Consider the following 25,492-nt stretch of genomic DNA (forward strand, 5'->3'; position numbering starts at 1 on the left):
AACAAAATTAGGAGCCAGTGATAATTCTAATGTCCTTTTCAAGCACAAGAAAAGTCACTGATTTATACATATAAAAGTCTCAAGTTCAAATTTGTTAAAAAAAAGAAAAGCCACTTTTAAGTCAGGTTGGCATTTAGATATTGCCAAGGCATGGCTAAACCAATGGAGGATGGGGAGGAAGAAAAGAATTTCTGTAGAGAATTTAAATATTACAAAAATATCTTTTTTTTTTCTTTTTTTCTGTTTCTTTGTTTTGTAAAAATGCAGCAGGATGCCCACTTGCTATTGCCAACTGAAGCATGGAAAGAAGGTATAGACCAGTTGCCTTTGATCCTTGAATATTGGAAACAAATTCAATGTAAAGCTGAACCAAGTTTAACCACACAAACAGCGGTGGCAGATTTATTTCACTTGAGATACAAATGCATGTCCACATGACAGGCATACTCTGACCATGAGGTGGAAGAAATGTTTCTACAAGTAAGCGCAGGGAAATAGGGCGAGAGAAGGCTGGCATGGTTAAACATTCTGGATTCAGAAATGCAGTGCCCTCCATGTGCCTCTGCACACAGGCCGTGCATGAGTCTGCACTCCCTCTATGCAAATATGGCATCGTTCAGCAAGATGATCCAGAGTTAGAGAGTTTGGTGGCCAACTTCTTCAAACTGTTAAAATTATTGTTTCGTAACATTATTCTTCTTCACTTTCATTTTCTGGTTCCAAATCAGAATCACCATTGATTTCCTTTTCGACAGTCATGTCCTGTTCATCAGATTGCTCCTCTTTTTCTTCGTCTTCATCCCAGTTTTCCTGGGGAAAAAATAAATGGGAGTGTTTGAACCTTTGACAGTCACACAATTTCTGTTACAAGCAAATGGGAGAAGACCTGATCCAACTCCACTTACATCAGAGTCTTTATCTGCAATCATCTCATCATCTGAGCCTTCCTCCTCCGAGGATTCTGCAAAGAGAATACGATCCCTCAGTCTGGAGAAGAGACTTTAAAATGTTGTGCAGACAAAGCCCAACCCCACAAGCCGCTAAGTCTCCAAACTCTGCTCTTTCAATTCCAAAACTAATTCTACCTGAAGATTACGTTGATCAACATGAATTAGGAACAGGTCACTTCTGTTACGATTATACAGGATGAAGTTGCAGTAGAAAAAAAGGGCAAAATGGAAGTGTACGTGCACATACACTGATGTCCACCACCTTGACGTCCTGCTGACTCAAACATAAAAGTGCCTTGACTGTATCTACCTTAGCAGAAGGGCAGCTAACACTAGAAATTTGAGGTTGCCAGTTAAGTTGAGCAACATTCTGAACTTCCAATTAACTGATTCTTATTTTGTGAAGCAAAGATGGGAGGGAATGAAGGGAAATCAAAAGAGGGAGGGAAGAAGAAAAGGAAGAAGGGAGGGGAAGAAGGAGGAATGGAGGGAGGAAGAAATACAAGACACACACATCATTAACCACTGACTTCCCTGCCATGGACTTCCCACAGAAACTCTACTTGCAGATTGGACACTAATGGTCAACAGCCATCAAGTATCAGCTGTCATGTGAATTCAGGAGCTGAGCTGCACCTCGCATACGACACTTACCATCTTCATATACCAGCTTTGCAGTCTGATTAACCTCAGTTACATCCTGAACTGCTTCCGATGCTGCAACCTGAATGGAATTCGCAGATTAGCCTTAAATGCAATCATATATTCCACCATTAAAAGTCAGCAAAACTTGTAACAAGGTAAATGAAGTCTACCTCAAGTTTAGGAACAAACATGTAACACTTTCAGTGAGCACGGACTGACTAGAGAGTCAGCTAAGCATACTGCTTTGAGCGTTATCAGTGTAGCTGTACAGCAGCTGCATTAAGTTCCCGATGGCAGGTCCCATCAGATGTCATCATGACGGAAGGCTCAGTCTGCAAACAATACTTCTCCTACACATCCTATGTTATTTAGTTGGAACTCACCTGGGTGACAAGAATGAACAGTCTTCCATGCAGCCGGGAAAGCTTTTGCAAAGTTTTTACTCTGCTCTCCATTAACTGGTATAGCATTCCCAGCTGAGGAATAAGGTCTGGCAACTTGGGAGAAGAGAGGGATGAAGAAAAATGAAGCTGTTAAGCAACACATCACAAATGTCTTCTTTTTAATTAAAATTTTTAAACTATCTCTGCATGTTTGGGGCAAGCGATCCTCGCTCACATTAGTTGAGACAGAAGGGGAAGCTGAGGCTTCCTTCACAGAAGCCACCTGCTACCCGATCAATTAACATTGAGCCATGTTTAAAACATCATCTACTTTCAAACCATGGCAATTCTTGTATTAACTTTTCCTTTCCACAGTCACTGCTGTAAGCAGGTGTCGAAGCACTGTTTGGAAAGCTGTGTAAATGGGAATTGAATATACACCCGTGCACAAATGCAGCCTCAGCAACACGTGCAAGTTGTGAAGCACAGCAATCCCATCATAAATGGCAGGAAGGACTAACAGTGCCAAACACAGCAAGAGTGCTTTATCCATCACTTGTAAGGCAAGGCTGAACTTCAGTCCACAAGCTACTACATTATTTACTACCCTGCCAAATTTGGCACACCTCTGCCCTGTAAATCTAGCCATGCCCAAGACAGTCTCAAGAGGAGCATAACAAGAGCAAGGCAAATTTAGTTCTATCAGATTTAGTGACACGGGTTAGATTACACTTTGCCAGTAGTTTTGTCCCCTAACTCTCACAGGGATGACATAACTTATCGTGCTTTGGCTTTGGGATGACTGTAATTACATCATCAATGACTAAGACAAGCAATTTATAACCAATGTGCAGCAATTCGGCAAAGTGGCAGCACTATAGCCCTCTGTACGTTGCTTTGGGCACTGCCGCATGTGGACAGCAGGAGGCAGATTCCGGAAGGAAGGACATACATATATTTAAAACATTTCAACCTAGTTTTAGTTACATGCACTAGCATTAATGCAAGATACTTACTGTGGAAAGGTAGGATGCATGTAGAGTAAAAATAGACTTCACCCATCGGACCATTAGTGAGGCACTGGAAAAGAAAAATAAATTATATCCAAGAGATACTGGCTGAGAAACATGCACTTCACATGCTAGATGCTGAGGAGCCCTATAGAAAATGCTCCTCTTTCACTGTATGAAAAGTCAAATGCAGATGGAAATACAACAGTTTGGCTACCCGGATGAGATACCTAGTTATTTGTTAGGAAAAGAACAGGCATTTAAGTGAGGGATTAAAACTAGACATATTCAGGGGTCTCTGTTTCTGATGTCTTTCATGGGAGGTTGCAATGAATAAAAGACCAAAGCGTACTGCTTCTTGCCCCACTTACAATGAGGGAATTTTTGTTTTTAAAAAAACAAAACAACAAACAACATAAGTAAGGACACCTAGTCTCAGCAAAGCTATCCTTAGAGCAATATGGCAAGATGGGGGCAGGGGGCAGCAAGACCTGGGCTTGTTAGTCATTAAACACAACACCAGGAGATGTCTAAATATATTTGATAACTAAACCGACCAAGTTATACATCTGATAGTTACCCCATTTTACATATTGATGGGGTCGACAGTGTCAAAATTCCGGACTTCAGATACTTTCTCAGGGTTGTAGGGTTGTATGCGTATTTCAGGTATCCTTTTCCCTTTTTACTGTCACTTTAGCAATCCTGGCAAAGCCCTGCCTTATGAAAAGTTCCTCTTTGCACCCACAGCCAGGTGAGAATTTTTACCTCAAGATGCAGCAGTTTAATTACAGTCACTGTGGAAATCGATCACATAAGTGGAGGGAAGGAGCATAACACACACACTAGAAAAGTTTCAGGGGAATTAAACTGTAGTTGAGTTGTCCCTTACCTGTATGGGTTGCCCTGCAATCTCTTTGTAAGCTAAAAGGACAAAAACAGTCAGCGATAAGCAACAAACCCATAGTAAGTTTCAAAACGCAGCATTACATCCCTGTGATAGCCCCAACACTGGGGCAGAAAGATCTCCAGGCATTTGAAGTTTGCTAGGATGAACCACTGCCAGGCTCCAGAATATTACATTGCTTGGCTCTACCATCCCACACGCAGGCAGAAGCTGAATTTCATTATTATGTTAAAACTGGAACTCTTAACAGGCAATATAGCCAAGAAACTCAAAGCTGGCAGGAATAAATAGAAGGAAATCCCGTGGTTTATATGTCTCTGTGCCTCTGCTTAGCAGAGCCGCTGTTACAAGGCAGACAAGTTGGGGAAACAAGTGACCCTAATATCAGGTGAAGGCTATTTCCAGAACAAACCTCAAGCTCTGGAGAGGACAGTTACATGAAGATCTGTCCATCCACTGAGATGACATAGTCAAAGGCTTGCACTTAGGTTCTCTGACAAAGGTCCTAGAGAAGAAACGCTGCACCTCATAAACAGAAGTCTAAGGAGATGTCACAGCATGTGCTTAAACATCCAAAACCAGGTCACCTGCATAATTCAGTTAAGATTTGTACCACAAGTATAAACTAAGTCTTCCTTGTGGCCAGCACATGAAAATACAAGAGAAATCTAACCATTAGCCTATGCTGTAGAATGGCATTCACGTAACAAGACCAGCTGACCGATGTTCAGTTTAAACAGAGTAATGTCTCGATAAGGCTAATCATTAGAATATTCCTGTCGAAATACAGACTTTAGTTAATATCACTGAAAAAGCAGTTCAGAAGCCAAATCTCTTTTAAAATTATTCCTAAGTCATGTCACAAAGCTTAACTATAGCAACTGGGCTTCTGAGCTATCCTCCAAAGAGGAAAGAAATAGCCCCTCCATTTCCAGGCGCTACCTAAACTCACTGCTCTAAGTGCATATTCTATTTTTCCTTTCTCTCACGCGAGTACCTCGCGTATTTATGCTCATATAACGTGCTCTGGCCAGCGCTGCTACTTGCATGTTTCAAGTTATCATCCATTGTAACAGTTTAAAAGAAGATGCAATGGTAGTTTTTGGCCATGCACTAAACAAGGTTTAGCTTAACCTCTTCCTTTTCTTTTTCCCACATAATCATTTCAGATAATATTACATGAGCAAATGTTCTTCCCAGCTTTGACAGGGGCACTTTGTCCTTTGGTTAAGCTTCAGCCAGAGAAGGTAAGAGCATATCAGAGAGAAATTAAGAACCGATTTCATTGGTAAAAATAAAGAGACACATCCTGGATTTTCCCCAATAAGAACATAAACCGAGTGTGGTTTGTATGGCAGCACAAGAAACGCAGTCTCTCCTACCTCATGCAGCAGTGGAATGACAGCATGTACAGGCATTCTGGCTACTGTGTTCTTTATTACATTCTCCTTTCTTGTGTTGAGCACTCTCTGTTAAAATGGGAAAACATGATCAGAGAATCATTCCGTTTCAACATGTGTACGAGCAACGAGCCCAGTCATAAATTCCTGGCTTTAAAGCTCTTTTTCTACTCCACTGCCTTTGTATGCTGAGATGACGATAACCAGTGAAAGAAGATTCACTATGGAAAGGAGTTCCATTTTGCAAGTCAGCTACAATTAACAAAACAAGACACCTGATTAACGCATCTAAAGCAATCTCGCCCACCCACCCCATGTTAGAAACAACGCACGTTAACACCTCCCTTGCTATTTTCCGTGCTTGACTCCTGTAAGTAAATGCCTTTCACCAGTATCTCTGACAAGTAATTTCTATTCAGCATCAGATTCTCAAAGAGTTCACTTCCCGGCCCCAGAACTACCATTTTCACCGAGCCCAAGGGCAACAGCAAGCTTTTCGAGTGAAACCGTTGTCATCAATGCATTTCTCACACAGTATCTGCTTGGAAACCATACACGCAGGAGACTAAGCACAGGTCACGCTCCAGCTCAAGCTAAAGGCAGGATGGATGCATCAGTAACAGGGCTTGTAAAACATCCCAACGGTGGCGTAACACCTTCACCATAAACAGAAGCGCCTCAGAGGCCATGGCCTGACTCAGAAATCAAGGTAGAGAACAACAAAAAACCCCTCGCTGGTAACACCGCTGCCCTGAGCAGCAAATCAGCACAAAGTCACTGGAAGAAACAATGGGTTCTTGACTGCTCAGCCGCCCCGGCTTTCAGGAAGGCTCCCCACGAGTGTCAGAGAACAGATTAAACAGCACGCGATGATCACGTAACACTTACATTTAAGATTTCTGCATCATTGCTTTCCAACCCCTGAACCAAAAGTACTGCAAAGCTATCCGTTTGTGGAAGGCCACCTGGAGTTTTTACTTTGCTCACATCAATATCCAATGCTCCTAGGCGTTCTTCAATGCTTTCCTGCAGATGGTAAACAAGGGCAGTGCTGTTTCAGTGCAGTTTCTCAGAAACATCAGCTGAAAGCAAAGTGCCTAACCTACAGCATTCCCTCTGATTCTGCTGGAAAATAATACAAATTTTGCATATTCTTTTTTAAGTACTGACAGAGAATAGCCTGAGAATAGAGAAAAGAAGATGAAGTTTTGATTGAGAAGCAGCAATATACCTCAGCACAGAGAGACAGACGAAGTGTGTGACAAAGTTCTGCAGGAACATGGCAAAACTATGGGCAAGGCACACTAGGCTTGAATGAGGGAAACGTCTGGAGCAGAGGGAAGTCTCTTTCATACAAAAAGATGGTATCATTAACCTTGCTTCCATGCCAAAGAAAGCAAGTTCATGTTCACCTAAAGAAGTTGTAACAATGATATATAATTCTAGTTTCTCCATTATTGCTGTGTTTAAAAGAGGAAGCACTTTACCTCTGTCTCTCCCGGCTTCCTCTTGTTTTTCTTTTTCTCCTTTCCTGAGGATGGAGTTTTGACAGCTGTACTATGTCCTGGAATGCCAGGCACTAGAACTTTTGTGTCGGAGTTCACAACAGGTGTCTTTACCTAGCAGACAGCAATAACCACATTTGCATGAATTGCTAGTATCTTGAGCTTTCTTCCAATTTAAAATACTGATTTTATTCCGAGACTCTCACATACATGGTAAAAACCACCCTGGCACAACCCATTTTCTTGACATATATATTAGGAAAATTCTACATTTTTAAGAGCAATTAATAAACTCAAGCAACAGTCAGCTAGTTTTTGTAGTTAACTGAAGCAACAATCTCTTTGGAATTACCTGTGAATCATTTCTCTTACAAGCTTGTTCCATAACACTCATTGAACTAAGTGTTTGTATCCAACAAGTATTTAGATGTTTGCTAGCAATAGATACCATGTGTACTAATAGTCAGGCCCATAAACCACAGGCAGATTAATTCAGCTTCTACTGGAAAGTAGTAATTGATCACAAACAGCAGCACAATGTAACAGTAAAAGGTAGTTACCATTCACTTCAATCCCACCAATTTTCTTCTAGGGATTGCTCAGACACAGAACTCAGTAGCCTGATTTAGACTGATCACAATGACAAACAGGGCAACCTCAGGCTACACCAAAAGAGCTATGGTACCCATCTTCAATGAACACACACAGGAGATCAAATTTTAAAGGCAATGTATTTAATAATCAGGTGCTTCCCTGATCCACAAAGGATGCAAGGGAGTATGCCACTTCCAGAATATCGACAATGCCACCTGCTACTTCCAGAATACTTCTTTAACCGCTGCGCTTCTGTGCAGGCCTTTTTTTGAATTACTTGCCCAAACTTCTGTAGTTGTGAAGCCCTGCTGGGTGCCACTGAAGTGATACAAATATAATCTACTACAGTGAGCAAAGCAACTTCCATAGGTTGTGTGTAAAAGTAAAAAAAATTTATTTTGTAGCTCAAGAATTTTACTGTAGAACAGCAATGGTATTAAAATACTACCCCCTTTGCTCACCACACTCATCACTGATCTTCTCCCCACGAGGCATGCTCAGACAGCCAAGAGAAATGTGTCTTCACTAGAATTCAGCAAAAAGCGAAACCAAGATAGGTATCATCACTGCATGCCAGGGACTTCCTACACCTCTCACTGCATCTCAGCTCTGCTGTCCATCAGCTCCAGGACTGAGGAATCAGCACAAAACCCTGCCTGGTTGATGGAGCACCAGATCCAGTAGGTAACTTGAGGGTTAGAAAAACAGCTCTGTCTGCTCACTCCACTGATACTGCAAGCATTTCAAATCTTCAAGGCCTTGAATATGCACACTGATTAAGAACTTCACAACCTGTCTCTAAACCCCCAGGGGATCCTGCATGAAAGAAAACGGTGGTAAGTGGCCTCCGTGGCCAGTGTTGCCATTTAAGTGTCAGGCTCACATTCCCAGGTGCCATAACCCTGTCAGTAGGAACACATGAAAGCCACCTTGAGAAAGAGCCAAAAGGACATGCCCTTTAAGGCTCCGTTACATTTTAGTTAAGACTCTAAAACAAAGGCATCCCAATTTCCCCCCAAACCATCAGGGTCAAAGAGGCTGTACAAACTGACAGACTCTAGGGAAAGGACAGAAAACAAACCATCAGCCAGTCCTGGCTATCAAGCAGACCTGCTGAGAACAGGACTTGCTATGAGCTACAGGAGGGTAACTGTGTGCAAGAGCATGCCAGAACACACAACAGCCATGAATGCTATGGACATCTGTAGCTACCACTGCAGCTCTGTGCAGGTTCACCTAGAAATCCAACCTCGTTTTAAAAGATAGAGTGAATTCTACCATTTCCAAAATAAAACAAGAGGAGCAACAATATCACATTTCATGCAAAGCTCACCTTTGTTAGAGCAACATCTGTTTTAAGTGACAACACCTTCTGGATGTCCCTTATCAAACATATGTGGGATTCAGTGGTGTTCAAAGTCTAGAAGGACAGGAACAAAACCAGTTAATATATTTGAGATTCACCCGTGATTCATACTGAAAGATGAAAGCAAATTCCAGAGGTATAAAGTAGAATGAACATTTTTTCACTCTAGAACAGCAGCTGCTTTGCACATCTGCCTTTTGTTACCAGATCTCTATGCTCTCCAAAGAAGCTCACACAGGTAAACTGAAAGAGTATTAAAAAATAGTTTCAGTGGCCTAACTCACTAACAGATGAAATGGCAAGAAACAGCCAGCAATAATGTCAAGTTGTGTTTTAACTGGAAGAATAAAAATCACTTTTCAAAACAGCTCAGGGGCAACAGTCTTAGGTCCCAGAAAAGGGGGAAGGAATAAGCTTTGTCTTGCTGTACAATTTCAAAAAAGTTTAAAAAAAAAAAATCCCTCTAACTGAGAGCAATATGCAGTCCAAATTATAAAATCCAAAACCTCTCCAGTAAGTTTTACATACCACTTTCTCTATGATGGGCTGTAAGGTGTTCCCATACACAAGCAGCAGAGACTGTTTGTCTGTACAAAATGCAGCTGCCAGAATAGGGACTGGTTTTGGTGTGGAGTCCCCATCATTTCCAGGCGTTGCTATCTGGATAGTACAGTTTGATGTTAAGGGTTTTTTGCAATAACTGGAAAAAAAAAGGAATGAAAAAATTCCAAGAGGTTTAGCTTAAACACTTCTATATCTTGCATATCTAAGCACCTTTCATTAGAAGGTCCTCAGCAAACTCAGCCAGTTGACACCTTTTACAGATGGCTAAGATGAGGTACAGACACAAAATCTTGGCTAAAGCAACACAATACCAAAGTGCAGCATAGCCTCCAACAAGTAAGTCTAGTAACCCAAGACAAAGAACCAGCTGGAACCTGGTTTGTGAACACATAAAAGAGCTTAAAGGCAGCAGCATGACAAGACTGAACTTTGCCTTACAGTAGTCCCAGACCTTTCCCAAAGACACCCTAAAGATGAATACTAACTTACCCATTTAAGATGTGTTCAAATAAATGCAACTGCCCATCTCTGCACACAACTGCTAACTTCACCGGCTGAAAGAAGGACAGTAAAAGATTTTAATTAGATTGAAGGACAAACCTCTCATAAGTACTGGGCATCAAGAGACAGCTGCATGGCTACAACTTGACTTTTTTCTGTAACTAAACACATTAAAGATATAAGGAATATCAAAGACTAACATCTCAGGAACATTTAGTAGAACTATGAGGACTCAAAAAGATAACTCATAGCTGCACTGTATCACTACTGATATATCCAAATTTGGACAGTTTGCACAGTAGCAGACATCTGTCACCATAAGTGGCAAAGTTCCAAAAATATGGTACCCAACATTTCTAGAGGTACAGGTCTACAATGGCACTGACATTGTAACTATGCTTAGAGGAAGCAAACTGAGATGAGTACTCTGAGTAATTAAATGACAGGTGTACATTACAGAATACTCTTATCTTCAATACATGCAGTAAGAGGGTACAACTAGAAACATCAGAAAATACAGCATGAAATACTGCTTTTAGAAAAGGAATCTACAGGCAGAAGAAGAAAAACGTTTAAAATAATTACTGAAACAGTTTGTGAACATGTTTCACATGCAGACAATTTTCATAAGACAGCTACTTTGAAAGACTTGTACGTGCTGAAACTGAGTCAGGGAATACACACTGCTACTATAACTCATTAAAGGCTAGTTAATTCAAAATGCAGCTACACTGCCAAAGCCACTTTAGATCAGAAAAATCAGGATCATACCCAAACTGGATTTTTAGAAAGAATTTTTTTGTGGTTTTTGCTGCCAAGTTCTAAGCACCATTTTGATTATTAACTTGTTTCAAAGAGGAAACAACTGACATTTCCGCCATCACAAGCAAAATTTCTGAAGAAAACACTGTATTTGCACTTAGTAGCTTTGAAAAATGAGTATTTCAAACCACCAGCTTTACAAATGCACCTGTAATGAATATCCTTACACCCATAACTGGCATTCAGATCTCATCTCTGCATAACAGAACCCAAATACAAACCAAGCTTCTTTCTTTACACGCTTAAAAAGAAACTGATATGTTCAACAATTTTCAGTTGTCACATCTGGTTACTCCTACCTCTTCTTTGACTTCTGATACAGTCAGGTCTATAAAAGTTGGTTCATCTGTTACTGTGAAAGACATGACAGCATTCTTTTCTTTCCTATCTGACCTGATCTGCCTGGAAGACACAAACAGTACGCATTATTTACCATAGCACAAACAGCACCCTCTGCACCTGAAAAGCATTTTAAAGCCTATAAATCACCAGCAACTGTGGTAGTATCTCCCCTGCCCCAAAATTCTCATGCTGTAATTTCAGCTTTTAGCTTAGAAAGTGTTCTAAATTCCAAGTGCAAAGTAACTCAAGCAAGTAATTGAGCAAGAAAACAGCATAAACCTTAAAGCACAAAGAAGTCTATTACACAGTGTATTCTTGGCATACAGTAGCAATTCAAATGGCAACTGGAAGCATGCTCAGACACAGCCAAGGTAATTCACGTCTTCATTCAACAATCAGTGAACTGAAACCACCATTTAAGAGATCATCACTGCATTCTCCAGAGTGCCCCTTCTGATTAACCTTCTGTTTAATCACAGAATTCAGAACATACTTGTTGAGTCTATCTTCAATGTTGACCACAATCAAAGTTACAAATTATGAAAAACTTACATACCACACACTCAGTAATCGGTCATGTATAGCTCCAGACAAGAAATAAAGCCCTGTAATTCCATCAAAGGGCTTATTTTCATTCATAGGTTTCACTGTGGTAAACATTAATGATGACACTGACGTAGCATGGCCTGTGAAATGCTAAGAGAAAAAAAAGAATACTTCAATGATTGCCATAAGCAGTCACATGGCAAAAATGAAAGCATTACTTAACAAAGAACGTTAGGAAAGATTCAAGTATTACTAAGTCAACACGGACATTTCGGTGTTTTTTTTACCAGTAATCAGCTTTCTTGCATTTCTGTATTTCAAGGAAACTTTTTCTGACCCTCCAGATATTTATCAGAATTTTAAAAGTTAAATGGGGAGTCAAAGGCAAATTCACTGTGACTAAGTCCATGCAAAAGAAATCACATCCACCTGTACTGCTGTCATTACTGTCAAAAAACACTTTTCTTTTTCCACACACAATTTTACACTGCAACTTTTACAACGAAACTAGATTCGTAGTTTCACTCTCAACTCCAAGATGAACGCACAGGTCTGCTGATACACTAAGGCTGTTCAACCCCACCACACTCCCAAAAAAATCAGTTCTTCAATCTAGTTTTGTAAATTGTGGTTTTGGTCATCAGAGGATGCAGAGGTACATGGTAGCCACCATGTGCCAGCAAGTCTACAGCAGGTGTACACAACCACCTGACAGTAAGTACCAAGAGATTCAGCTGCATCCGATCTGCTAGCAGGCAAGAGAACATGGCTGCATTCATGGAACAGCTAAAACATGATAATTTGCTCATGCCTGAGCCCTGCTCAGGGAACAAGGGGTTTGTTCCTATGCCTTCCAACTGTTTCAACAGCAAAACTGATAATGCCACCAGCTACATGAAGTTTAGCAAAGAGAAGTGAAGGGTTCAAGGAGGGGCTCATCTTAAGGCAGGGAGCTCGCACACAAACCCATGCCAGCAGTAACTAATACTGTGGTGAACTGAGTTCTCCTGCTAGAAAGGTATCAGAAAAGGAACAAGTGAAAAAGAACAGCATCCATCTTTCTGCTACAGGATTGAGAAAGGGTGCTGGTAGCATGCTCAGACACAGCCAAGGAATTTAACGTCCTCATTCAACTCTCGGCAAGTTGAAACCACAGTAGAGGGCATCATCACAGCAACATCTCCCAGCAATCCCAAAAATGCCAATTGTCTCCTGACATCCAGTGAAATTTTCAGATGTCCTATCAGGAAACACCAGATACGCAATGTCACCAACCAAAAAGCAGTATTTTTTTTGCATCTAGTTACTTACTCTGTAGACTTCTTTGGTCTCCAGGTCCCACAGTTTTATAGTTCTACCAGCTGACAGCAGCATTTTCCCATCTGGACTGATGCATAGAGTGGTGACACTGCTATTGTCACCTTTCCACTTGCTAGAATTTGGATGGAGGATTTTTGTACAAAGGGAGAAAGATGGAGAAATAGAAAAACCAATATTCATTAGCATAATCTCAAAATGCACATCAACCATGCTGGCAAAAATTATTTTAAAAAATAATTTAAATAGTCAAAGATGAGGCCAAAGCTATTCTGTTTCTGCTCCTCTCCTTCAAATTAGTTTACACAAAAATACAGCAACTCAAAAATACATAGGTATAATAATACTGAACTTTAAAATTAATACTGAACAACTGTTGACTTTTTTTTTTTTTTGGCCTATTCTGTTCTGAATTCCTCTCTCAAAGTTCTCTACTACTCAAAAAGGAGTAAGAGGAGCCATACCATTTCAAGACTTCTCTTTGCACCATAATCCAAAAAGCTTACACCAACCCTTCTCAACACTAAAATTCAGAGTTTCAAGGCCCATTCAGTTCCTGGCCTCCAGTTCCTCCTCCCAACTGGCACTGACAATAATGAAGTTTGCCTTAAAGGTCTATGGTTCAAAGCACTATTTAATAAAAAAAACTGAAACCAAGCATGCTGTCATGAGAAGCTTCCATCTGCTTTGAAGGAGCCCGAGTACTACAAGTTTCTTGCAGGACAAAATTGCAAGGAAAGCATTAACACAAACCACTTACAGTTAGGAAGTGCCCTGCAACCCATCACATCCTGACTGTAAAACAGCTGCTCTGGAAATACTTCCAAATAACTTTCACATGCCCAAGCAGTGCCTGTCTTACAAAACAGAGCTCATTTATTGTCACTTTTAACTAGATTTCATAGAAGCTGAAAGTTTTACTGCCTACAAATTTGACAAACAACATTATACGTGAAGAAGAGCATGAAAAATTTTGTATTCTCTTCCAAAGAAAAGGTCAGGACTAAGAATTTCAAACCATTTAAAACAGTAAAGCCAAGAAAGTATTTTTAAATGTACTAAAAAGACTAGTCAAGACTAGACTGCAGAATATAAAACACAGCAAAAATGCGTTATATTTTACTTTGGATACTCGTTATATAATTTTACAGGAACGAGTTTTAAACAGGGTATTATGAAACAAGAAGCTACATAAGGAGATGTACAGAATGCCTCCAAGTATTCAGAGTACTTGAGACATGAAAAAGCTACAACCAGAGAAACAAGAAGTCATCCAGTTTTAGATCACCTCTCTCCAGCACCTTGTCCTGCCTCTTCAGAAACTCTCTTCCCCAACAGCTTTTCCCTCAGCCAGAGGTTTCAACATGTGCTGCACAGACCTCCTGAAGTGGTTCTATGAACTACTTCTACAGTAATTAAGAAAGTCAAGCCTAAAGCCATGTGGTTTCTCTTCCCTATCTAGCAGTCCAAAGAAGTTGAACATCACTTCTCTACCCCAGGAGCAACCATCCTGACTTCTCTGAGAGATATGTAAGGATTGATTTCCACATCCTGTCAAGTGTTAAAGAATGCAGGTAATCTCACATTTACATTGGGCATTTCATTTACCTTAGGTATGACTTCTAATAGCACCAGAGAAAAGCTTCAGTTAAAAAGCATGGTATCATATTGCTGGTGTACTTTTAGTCTATACACTCCAGGAATGATTTTTTTGTTGCCATCTTTAAAATTATAGAATACAATGCCTCTAATTACCTTTTATAACCACAGCCCCCCAAAAAGAAGCGATATAGGACAGCAACAGAAGAAAACACCCAAGATGAAGCATGACAGGAAAAATTCTCACATTTCCTGAGAAAGCAACATGACTGGGACCCCTATCAAGTACTTGGGACATGAACACGTGCTATGGGATACAAACAGGGTGAATTAGATGTCCATGGGCAGCTTCAGATCTTTGATCGCACCTGGGATCACAGAAAAACAGTGAGATAGCTAGCAAGACAGGAGTGCTGCAATAAACGGACCTTTAGGAAGGCACTTCAGCAAGGACATACCAAGACGGCAAAAAGGAGAGGTTTTTCCACAGAGAAGGGTAGCATGAATGCATGGGGCTTTCCTCCGAAACAGGCAAAGGGCCAGTGGAGAATTTACAGGTAAGTATAACAAGGGTGCTGTGGTGGGCATCTGCTACAGATTGTCCGATTAAAAAAGAAATAGATAAATCTTCATAATCCCATGCCCTGGTTCTTCTAAGGGGCTTTAACCACCCCAGCAACTGCTGGAAGGGCAGCACAGAAGGGCACAAACAGTCCCAGAGATTGCTGGCAAGTGCTGAAGACCTTTTCCTGATGCAAGTGATTTACAACCACACTATGAAAGGTGCTTTACTGGATCAGCTACCCAAAGACAAAGAAAAAAAGAAGAAAAAAAGGAAGAACTCGTCAGGGATGTGATAGCTCATAACAACCTCCAGCTACAGCAACCACAAGACAATGGAATTTAAGACCCTAAGGAAAATGAACAATATAAAAGAGCAGAATAACAACCCTGGACTTCGAAAGAGCAGACTGCAACTTATTCAGAGAACTCTGGCAGGATCCCACTGGAGGCTGCCCTAAAGGGCAAAGGGGCCCAGGAAAACTGGTTGCTCTTCTAGGATAACCTTCTCAAAGCAAAAGAATGGGCCATTCCAAAGAACAGAACATCACCGGCTATTGCAGAAGTGGGTAACTCCTGACTCAATTCAAAAACACAAAAAAGAAGTATAGAGAAGGTGAAATAAGAGATAGGTTACATAAAGGAATATAGAAATTGTCCTGGCATGCAAGGACAGAATTAGCCAAAGCTTAGCTGGTGTTCAAACCAGCAGGGAATATGAAGGCCAACAAAAGGACATCTACACACAGTGCATCAGCAGCAGTAAGATGATGACTGAGGAAAGCATGGGCCTGCTGCTGAACAGTGTAGGAACCCATTCAGTACACAGAAAAGGACAAAGCACTGAAGAGCAAAGTCTCTCAGGCCTCTCATGTTCCTGAACCTAGTACCAGAGTCAGAGGGAGCAAAGCACGCCCCATAGTAAAGGGAGATCAAATTAGAGATCACAACAGCAAATCCAACACATGCAACTCCTTAAGACTGAAAGGGATGCATCCAGAACTGCTAGAGCCAGTGTTATTACAAGACCACACTACGATTTTGAGTGGCCACATAGCTCAGGAGAAATTTCTGATGACTTGGGTGGGGGGAAAGACAGACAAAATATATCCACAGGAAGGAGAACCCAGGAAACAACAGGGAAAGTTATACAACAAATCCACCTGGAAGCCATTTCCATGCACACAACGGTCATAAAAGTGACTGGGAACATCCAGCATAGATTTACAGATGGCAAATCATGCCTAACCAACCTGATTGCCTTCTTAATGAGATAACTGTCTTAGTGGATGAGAAGAGAGCCACATATGCTTAATTTGACTTTAGCAACACTTTTGACAATGTCTCACATAGCGTCCTTGAAGCCAAATGGGAGATAATAGACTGAATGGATAGACTCTAAAGAGGGCTAAGATCTGGCTGGTTCATGCAGTTCAATTGTGATCACTGCTATGAAGTCCAGCTGGTGGTGAACTACTGGTGTCACTCCCAAAGGACATCCCAATACTGTTTAATATCATGAGTAATTGCCCAGGTCTTCGTTAATGATCTCAAAACAGGACATAACGCACACATAAATTCACATTCAATACCAGATTAGGGAGAGCAGTTGATATCCTGGAAGGAAGGGCTGCTACTCGGGAGTATCTCAGCAAGCTTGAGAAACAGGCTGTTAGAGAATCTCAAAGCTCAAAGGAAAATGTAAAGTCCTGCATGTGGGATGGAAAAATCCCGGTACAGGCTGGGGACAAATGGCTAGAAAGCAGCTTTGCAGAAAAGAAGCTTGCGGTCCTCATAGTCAAGTTAACATGAGAAATCAAGAAATCCTTGTGGCAATGAGGTCAACTGCATACTGATTTGCATTAGCTAGAGTGTAGTCAGCAGGTCAAGGAAAGTGATTCCTCTCCTCTGTGCAACAATTTTGAAACTGTATCTGAGCACTATGTCCAGTTTAGGACAGTACAAGAAAGTCATTGACATAGCGGAGTAAATCCAGCAGAGGGCCACAAAGGGACTTAAAGCACAAAGCTTAGGGACTACAGCACATAATACAAGAGGAAAAGGTGAGGGAACTGGGTGTGTTCAGTCCTAAGAAGAAGAGGCTAGAGGCAGATTTTGCAGCCATCTTCTGCTACTTTACGTCAGGGTCTCAACTTAATACAACCTAAGGATGAATCTCTTTTCTAGAGAAATCAAAGAGGCTAGAGGCTATTGACAATGGGCTGTCTGCAGAGCCCACACCATCTTTAACAAAACCGATAGAGCTGCAGTAAGAATAACACAACAGTGGGAAACATTATGAAAAAGAAACAACAGCATTAAGAGAAGGGTCAAGGTGCCATCACACAGTAGGCTTTTATTGAAGATAACCAGGATCGTTAATAGAAATCTTGGTTTCTTCTTTAAAGTTTGAAAACAGTTTGACTTGTTACAAAGCAAGTAAATGCCTACACCAGACATCTTGTTACTCTGCACTAAGCTCTATTTTGCTCAACAGTACTTTAAACAGGAGCAACCTGCTCAGACAGCCAAGTGGAATTGTCCCCACCGAACATCAGTAGAGAGCGAAACCAAGTGAGTTATCATCACAGCAAGGCCCTTTGAGCAAAGCCAGTGCATGTAACTGATTTACTTGGGATGAGGTGTTCCTGTATCTGCTCCCCCATATTTCCAAGCATATTTTTTAGAATTTAGATTTTTCAGCGTCGCAAAAAGCCCATGTTCCCCTAAAAGTTAGCATGGAGGGACCCAAATCCCTCTCAGTGCAGTTACTCATTTCATGTAGTCTTCCCAACACACAGAGGAAGAAACCCAACTATGAGAATTACTCTTTTATCATTAATAAAACCACTTCCAATCTCAGAAAAATAATTGCCAACAGTCAGTTTTGTACAGTGGGCATGAAGCCTGGATAGCAGAGCGCAGCATTTCCAAAAGGACCTCACTAAAACCTGTGAGGAAGGAAATACACAAAAGCAAGTGCGAACAAATTTGACCGAACACAGGCATTACTTACCACTTTACTTTGCAGGTCTGTGTGTTCCATTCCACAATGTGTTTGTCCTCTGAACAGCTATACAAGCAGCAGTTGTCTTGATGCCATCTCACACAGTTTACTCTATTGTCATGACCACCATCCTACAACAGATAAAAGAGGGTCAACTCATTAATAAATGAAGAAGTCTTGACTACTGAGTCTTCCCCACATCAACAATGTGAAGAAGCTGTTCTTTCAAGAGCCAAATTCAAATAATTCGCAACTTGAAGTATGGTTTTAAAGACCAATATACATATACAGTTATGTAAGTTAAAGATATTTCATATTTTGACACGTACACATAAGTATTGGAATCAATTCTCCCTCTAGCACTTCAGAGTTAACAAAAAAATTCTCCTGCCCACTACTTTTATACACCCAGCCAAACAAGCCTGTCTAACAGTACGAAATTTGCGCAAAGGAAAGGCTAGCACAGATGTCTTGCTGACAGTCATTTAAATGCCTGCTTGCTTAAGTGCATTCAGAGATGAGTAGCCTTCCCTATGTACTCAGCATTCAAGAGCAAGCTATCGTCAGATCAGAAGACCCTACAAAGCAGTATCATTCACCTCTCAACAACCAAAATCTCTGCACCTTAAATATACCCTTTAATCATTTATGAAAATATTTCCTGGAGTTCATAAAATTTCACTATTTGAATCAGAACCAGCCAGCCCAAACTACTCCCAAAAGTGTCACTGCAAATCAGCTTTGAGCAAGACAAAATACTTCACAGCAGGACATTCTGTACAATAAGAAGAGCTAAAGGTGACTGCTCTTATTCTAGCAGGAATAATCTTTTAATTCAACCTATCTCTAAAAAACAAAGTACTCACGAAGTAACATCTGCTATCCTGCTCATATAGAAGAGCAGCCAGTGTTTTCAAACCAACTGAATCCATGAATTTTAACCTGTAACTCCTTTACTTTGTTCATAGTTTTCAGGCACAAATAGAGCTTTTCCATAAAACAAGAGCTGATATTCGTTAGCTAGTGCCACTTGCATGTATCATGATTTTAAGAAGTCATTGCTAAAAATGCTTATTTTTAATAATGCTAATAATTGCTAAATTCATATACATTTATCACCCTACATACAACTAACAGTTTAGAAGCAAAAGCATGGCCAAGTCTCTCAAAGTATTGCACAGAGTCATTCATACAGATTTATTTTGCTTGTTACGTAGCCCAAGACTAAAACCAAGGTACTTGGGAGTAACAGGGAAGTTCTCAATGAAAAAGGCAAAACAAAAATCAGCATCTCATTTGAGAAAGATCATGCAAAAGCTGCCACAAGGGATGTAAGCCTACAGAAGAGTCCAGTAACACAACACCTCCCTAAGAGTTGATGAGTACTTCAATCCTACCCTCCTCTCCCACAACACTGTGCAGGAACTGAGGGTATGATACTCCCATGGAGGACTTAACTCTCCAGTTCGGCATTTCACCATTACTGTTATTTTTAATGCAAAATAACAAATCCATGCACAATGCTAAGATATTGCATTAACTTCAAAACCACATTTTCTCAGTGTGTTCAGTGTGTATGTATGCCAACAATAGAAAAAGCACCACTTGAAGATTCCCAAGCACCTGAATTACTGCACCTCTACCCATATACACAGCTATTAAGAAAAAGATCTGAACACTTAGTTTATTCCATTTTTGAGCAGCAGAAAGAACAGCATAAAGTGACAAAAACCGTCAGTATTTGGTAGCATGTGATGAAGACTGTATTACTTACTAGCTTGCTCTGTAGTTCTCCTTTTACTGTGCTGTACAACAAAATGCTACCAACTGCTGTACCAATAGCCAGGATATCTAATGGCTTGTCCGCTTCTGCAACTTCTGACTTCCGTTTTTTCCTCTGGGGGCCATCCTGGAAAATCAAAAAAGAGAAAATGTGAAATAAATTAGTCTGACCAGCTAATCTCAGTGTTAAAGCAGAGGGGATGAAAACTTGTTAAGTTTGAGACCCAGTCAGCCAGCACAAACCCTGAAGACACAAAATGAAGACACTGAAGCACACAACAACCTAGAGAGAAGTTGCTATGAGTCACTTGGAAACATTTGGGAGGCCATTTTGCTAGCCTAACGACCACATACATGAGGGAAAAGGACATATGTAAATTTTTCACAGAGTTTGTGTCCCAAAAGCAGAGGTAAAGATTAACACAATCAGAATACTTCATCCACAAAACGGAAATGCTTGATCAAGAATTATCTGTTTATTTTTTCTCAAAAGCTATTTAGAAAAGTATTGCAAATATTAAGTATTTATAACACCTCTTAAATAGGAAGTGCCACCTGACTCTGCAAAGGGAAGCAACCAGGACTCAAAGCTAAGTGCTCTGCCCAAGTCCTGTTGTCAGTACCAGGGGTCTTCCTACAATCAGGCAATTCTTAAGTCTTCACTCCCCTGCTTTGCATGTGCTATCAACCACTTCAAGGAGGGATTTCACTTCATCTCTCAACCAAAACTGGGTGAATGCAGCATATCACAGGGAAGGGGAGAAGAACTAAAGCAGGCTCTTGAGCATGTGAAACTAAAATAAAGTGGGCAGAAGCTGCCATTATATTTATTCTCACTGGGTTAATCTCACATAACTAATCACACATCACACACACAAAAGAAAAAACTGTTCAAGCACTTCAGGAAAAAAAAAAAAATCCCTAATGCTACTGATTAGTTTTTAAATTGCACTTTGGTAAGTCTCCTTACATTTGTTACATCACAGCAAAGCGTTCTCTCCAATTTTAATTAAAAAAAAAATTATACACAAGCTAATGTATAATACATAACAGATATATTTGCACTGATGAAGTCAGAAGCAGCCAAACGAGACTCTGATAAAACATGAGCAATCAGCTCTATACAAACATCATGTGGTGTAGCTAATCTGTCATACAACAGACATCACACAGTGAACGTAAATAATTTTTACTTAGGTCCAGAGGTATAATGACAATCAAGATTTGGGAGTTTTCATCACAACTAATATTTAAAAGTTTAACAGTGCAGGATAAATACTTTGGTTCTTTGAAGCAGAACTTTGTTTTCCCCTGTATTTAACACAGACAACACCTTCTGCATGGAAAAGTGTTTTGGTTTAGGCCGATAAATACCAAAATGCTATACAGATACTTTTACATCAAAAGCAGACTCTTGAGAAAAAGAGATTACACTGGGGTTTTTGCAAGCCTTTGTTTAGGCTTTCATCTTTCCAGGGAAAGAGAAGTGTTTATAAAATATTATGAAAACATAGGTGCTGAGAGACCATCACAGTTGCAAAGCACAACCAAGTAAATCAACCAGGTTTTAAGACAATATATGAGAAAAGACTCAACTAGTTACATTGTTGGCAGGAATGCCAACTAAGTCATCCTGAAACTGCTGTCTGACATGCAAAGACAAGGGCCACATAGCCAGTGGAGATGCAAGCACAGTTTATGTGTTTTCTGGTACTTTTCAATCTCTTTAGGTAGTTTTACTAATTATCCCACACATACACACTGCACAGCAAAACCACAATTAAGAACAGATTTTATTCTCTTCCCTTGCATAAATCTCAACTAAAACGTGTTCACCTTCCATTTCAGTTTGTTATGGCCAACTTCCCTTGGAACAACCCAAAGGTACAACAAAATTCCCACTAAAGTCCACAATTATTTACAGTGTCAAAAAGAAAACTAGAGGCAGTGAAGATTTTCCCAATTATTCTTTCACACATATTTTTTTACTGACCACTCTTTATCAGCATTATTAGGGAGGCATTTTGTCAGAGATTTTTGCATGAAAGAAATGCCAGTGGAAATTTCAGACACCTATTTATGTTGGAGATGATTTGAAAAAACACTCTGAGAACTAAGAAGTTTAAAAAAAAAAATAATCAAACAAACTTCTCTACCCTGCATTAGACTAGTACATAAACAGATTGCCAACTGCAGTAGAGATCCATGTGGGATTCACTTGTGAATCAGGGTCTTAAGTACAAAAGCACCTTGTTTTCGTAGATAAGACAGGACAGGACAGGGGACCTGAACTATACCAAGTATCAGCTTCCTTTTTTTTCTTCCAGATTTATGGAAACACAAGCTTATTTAGAAATCCTTTAACTTTTCCTGAAAAGGGACAATGTTTCAATTAGTAGAGATGGTTAAAAGTAGTTATTTGAAAAGGGACTGACCACATATTTTTCCGTAATGTTCTGGAGTAGGTCAGCCACTTTAAAAAAAAAAAAACAAAACACAAAACAGAAATCCGATCTCTGCTGCTCATATACGAAGTAAAGCACTTAAAACACCAAAATGGGGGGAAGCCTAAAGGAGTCTTGAGAGCTGAAGATGACAGAGCAGTTGCAGCTTAGCAGGAAGGAACTGGAAGAAGGTATTTTGGAAATCAGTGGTCCACATACTCTTGTACAAGGCACCACTTCACAGAGCAGGAGATGGTGAACACAGCAATCAGGAAGCACCGACACAGCAAAAGCACGTGTGCAGGGAACATCCCAATAAGTCACCACTGCATCAGCAATTTCAGTTCAAAATTTAATTTCTAATATTCCCCTGTAACACATGGCCTTCATTAACATGGCAGCAGTCCAAAACATACTTAGTTTAGGTGTAACTTGGCCAAACACCATTTATAGATATCAACTGGCACAGTTTTACTCCTGAACACCAGATACTAGTACTACCTAGAGAGATGTCAACTCTCCAGCAATTAAAAAAAAAAAAAAAAAAATTACTAAATAATGTCAGAAAAAACACATTCAATACAATACATTTAGCAGAACCATCACAGCTTTAGTTCTTCAATTCAGTCTAAGGACAAACCAATGAATTATAAAAGTTTATGGCATAATTATTCCAAGAAACAGTATGTTTTCCAGCTCCACTTGAAAATGTACCAACTTTCAAACAGTGGACAGCATTCAAACTACTTAAATAATTACAAGGCACTGAGAGGTAGCCAAATGTGGTCTTATTAAGTCTGTTTTCCATACAGCCCTAAACCAGATTAAATCGGAGCATCTGTGGGTTTTAGGAGTAGGTCTCTAGAAAAGGGTTAGTTTTTAAAAGCCACTTGGAAACCTCCTGTGCTTGACTTATGGCACCACAGCTGTGCACTATGTTAGCTTAAGTTTTATCTCACACAGGATTAACCCCATTTTCACAAGCCAGTTTCGGTTTATTCGAGTGAAGAACCTACACAGCCCTGCAATTAATGCAGGTATCCTTTTTTTCCCCCCCTCCCAAAGTTCCATGACAAATGAGCAGGTTAAGGCCAATCTAAAACTAACCCTTTCTGCTGCATTCTTCAAATATTCTGGGAGTTTTCAACGTTAAGGGACTAAGATGCTCAACTGAGAAAAGTGAGACAATACCATCTTCCTTTGGATTGGTAATCTGTGTGGTACGCATTCTGAAATACCTCTTACAGTGTTTCAAATACACTAAATTGTTGATATACCACAATGCATTTTAAAAGGCCTCCTGTCCTGGTTTCAGCTGGGACAGAGCTAATTTTCTTCCTAGCAGCTGTTATAATGCTGTGTTTTGGATTTAGGATGAGAATAATGTTGATGACACCCTGATGTTTTAGTTGTTGCTAAGCAGTGTTTACACTAAGGACTTCTCAGTTTCTCATACTGCCCTAGCAGCAAGGAGGCTGGGTGGGTGGCACAAGAAGCTGCGAGGGGGCACAGCCAGGACAGCTGACCCAAACTGACCAAAGGGCTGTCCCATACCATATGATGCCATGGTCAGTATATAAACTAAGGGGAAAGCTGGCCAGGGGCCACTGCTCAGGATCTGGCTGGGCATCAGTCAGAGGGTGACAAGCAACTGCATTGTGCATCACCTAGGTTGTATATTCTTTTACCATTATTATTATTTTCCCTTCTTTTTCTGTCCTATTAAACTGTCTTGACCTCAAACCCCTAATTTTACCCCCCCACACACACTCCCCCCCCTAGTTCTCTCCCCCATCCCACTGGGGTGAGGAGCGAGCAAACGGCCTTATGGTGTTTAGCTGCCTGCCCAGTTAATCCACAACACCTCCCTACTTTGTATGATAAATGGCTGGCTTTCACACACTTTATCCAAGGGGTATATTTTTGTCAGGAAATGGTATGTTCTAGCTTAAAAAAATAGGATTACTTCAACATAAAGAGTATGAAAAGGTACCTTAATGTATATACTCCAGATATTTTCAGGTCAACTGTTCACCCGAGATGAAGTTAAATAAATCAAATTCACAGTGGAGAACATCAAATCCCTCTGATGTGCGCTCTGAATAAAGCTACTGAATACCTTCTTGCAGGATTCCTGAGCTGAGGAAGCCACATCACAGACAGCATAGCAGCTTTCATGGAAATACTTCCAAGGATAAGGAAGTGTGGAAAGATACTGCCTTTGCTGGAATGTGAACTGTACGTAAGCTAAGTGGACGTACAGCAGCAGACGTGCTCTGTAGCATCACCTTTTCGATTAAGGTGGAGATGTGCCATGAAGTAACATACCTTGCTCCTTCAAGGAAGGCTTCTTCCATGCAGGTTATACGAAAGACAAATGATTTTACACAGTCAGTGCTTCTGTTGATAGCCCCCTTTTTTTTTTTGTTGTTAAAAAGAGAAAAATAAAGCCTCCAGTGTCGCATCCCCCACCAACATGTGAAATCTGCCTTGTGAACAGCAATCCTCCGATGCTCCTCTGAGGGGAGCGGATTCCCCTCACGCAGTCCCACCCCGGGGGATGTCACGCGTGGACATGCCCTAAACACCGCAAAGGGTGGCGACCGTGGCGGAACCCCACCGAGCTCCGGTCCTCCCCACGGGACCCTTATCCCGTTCCCCGAAGTGGGACGCCGAGTCTCCTCTCACCGGCCTGCCCGGCCACACCGACCCCCGGCCACATGGCGCCAGGAGGGCGGGGTGAAGCCGAGCGGGCCGCGGCCACGCGCCGAGGCTGCTCGGGGCACCGGCGTTCCCATCTCACCCCCTTTTTCCCCGGTACGTCGTCGTCGCCCCCTCCCCTTCCCTCACACACTGCCCGTACCTTGCTCGGCGGCGGGCGTCCCCCCGGCGGGGCCCAGGCCAGGCAAGTACAGGCAGCGCTGAGGTGGGCGGTAGGCACGTACTCGTGCTGCAAGCGGCTGTTCGCCGTCTCCCACACCCGCAGACGCCCATCTGAAGCGGAGATGGCGAAATAACGACGGTCGCGGGGCGAGAAGGCGCAAAGGGCCCGCGCCGATGCCGCCGCCTCCCCGCCACACGCTGCCGCCGCCATGGCGCTCCCTGCCCGGCCCTCTGCGCCGGCGCATGCACCAGCCGCGTGCTCGCCCCGCGCGCCTGCGCCGCGCGTCCCGATGACGCAGAAACTGCGTCATCGGGGCGCGCGGCGCAGGCGCGCGGGGCGAGCGTTGCAACGTCTCTTTCCGCT

The 25,492-nt window shown here is 41.3% G+C and overlaps 1 protein-coding gene across 1 annotated transcript; it reads right to left on the minus strand.

Annotated features, from left to right (window-relative positions):
• Positions 1-177: 177 nt before the first annotated feature.
• On the minus strand, positions 178-25,339 carry WDR43 (WD repeat domain 43; the record flags this gene model as incomplete). The annotated part of the gene is made up of 18 exons (XM_081997296.1): positions 178-810; positions 906-961; positions 1,605-1,674; positions 1,979-2,092; positions 2,995-3,058; positions 3,881-3,912; positions 5,278-5,364; positions 6,184-6,321; positions 6,783-6,914; positions 8,728-8,814; positions 9,289-9,460; positions 9,814-9,878; positions 10,947-11,045; positions 11,542-11,685; positions 12,847-12,967; positions 18,029-18,150; positions 19,794-19,928; positions 25,109-25,339. The coding sequence occupies 18 exons, from the start codon at positions 25,337-25,339 to the stop codon at positions 691-693; spliced, it is 1,989 nt and encodes a 662-aa protein (XP_081853422.1). The 3' UTR covers positions 178-690.
• Between the last annotated feature and the right edge of the window lie 153 nt (positions 25,340-25,492).

The sequence above is a fragment of the Phaethon aethereus genome (genome assembly GCF_964289735.1).
Source record: "Phaethon aethereus genome assembly, chromosome: 3".
In the NCBI taxonomy this organism is placed as follows: domain Eukaryota; kingdom Metazoa; phylum Chordata; class Aves; order Phaethontiformes; family Phaethontidae; genus Phaethon; species Phaethon aethereus.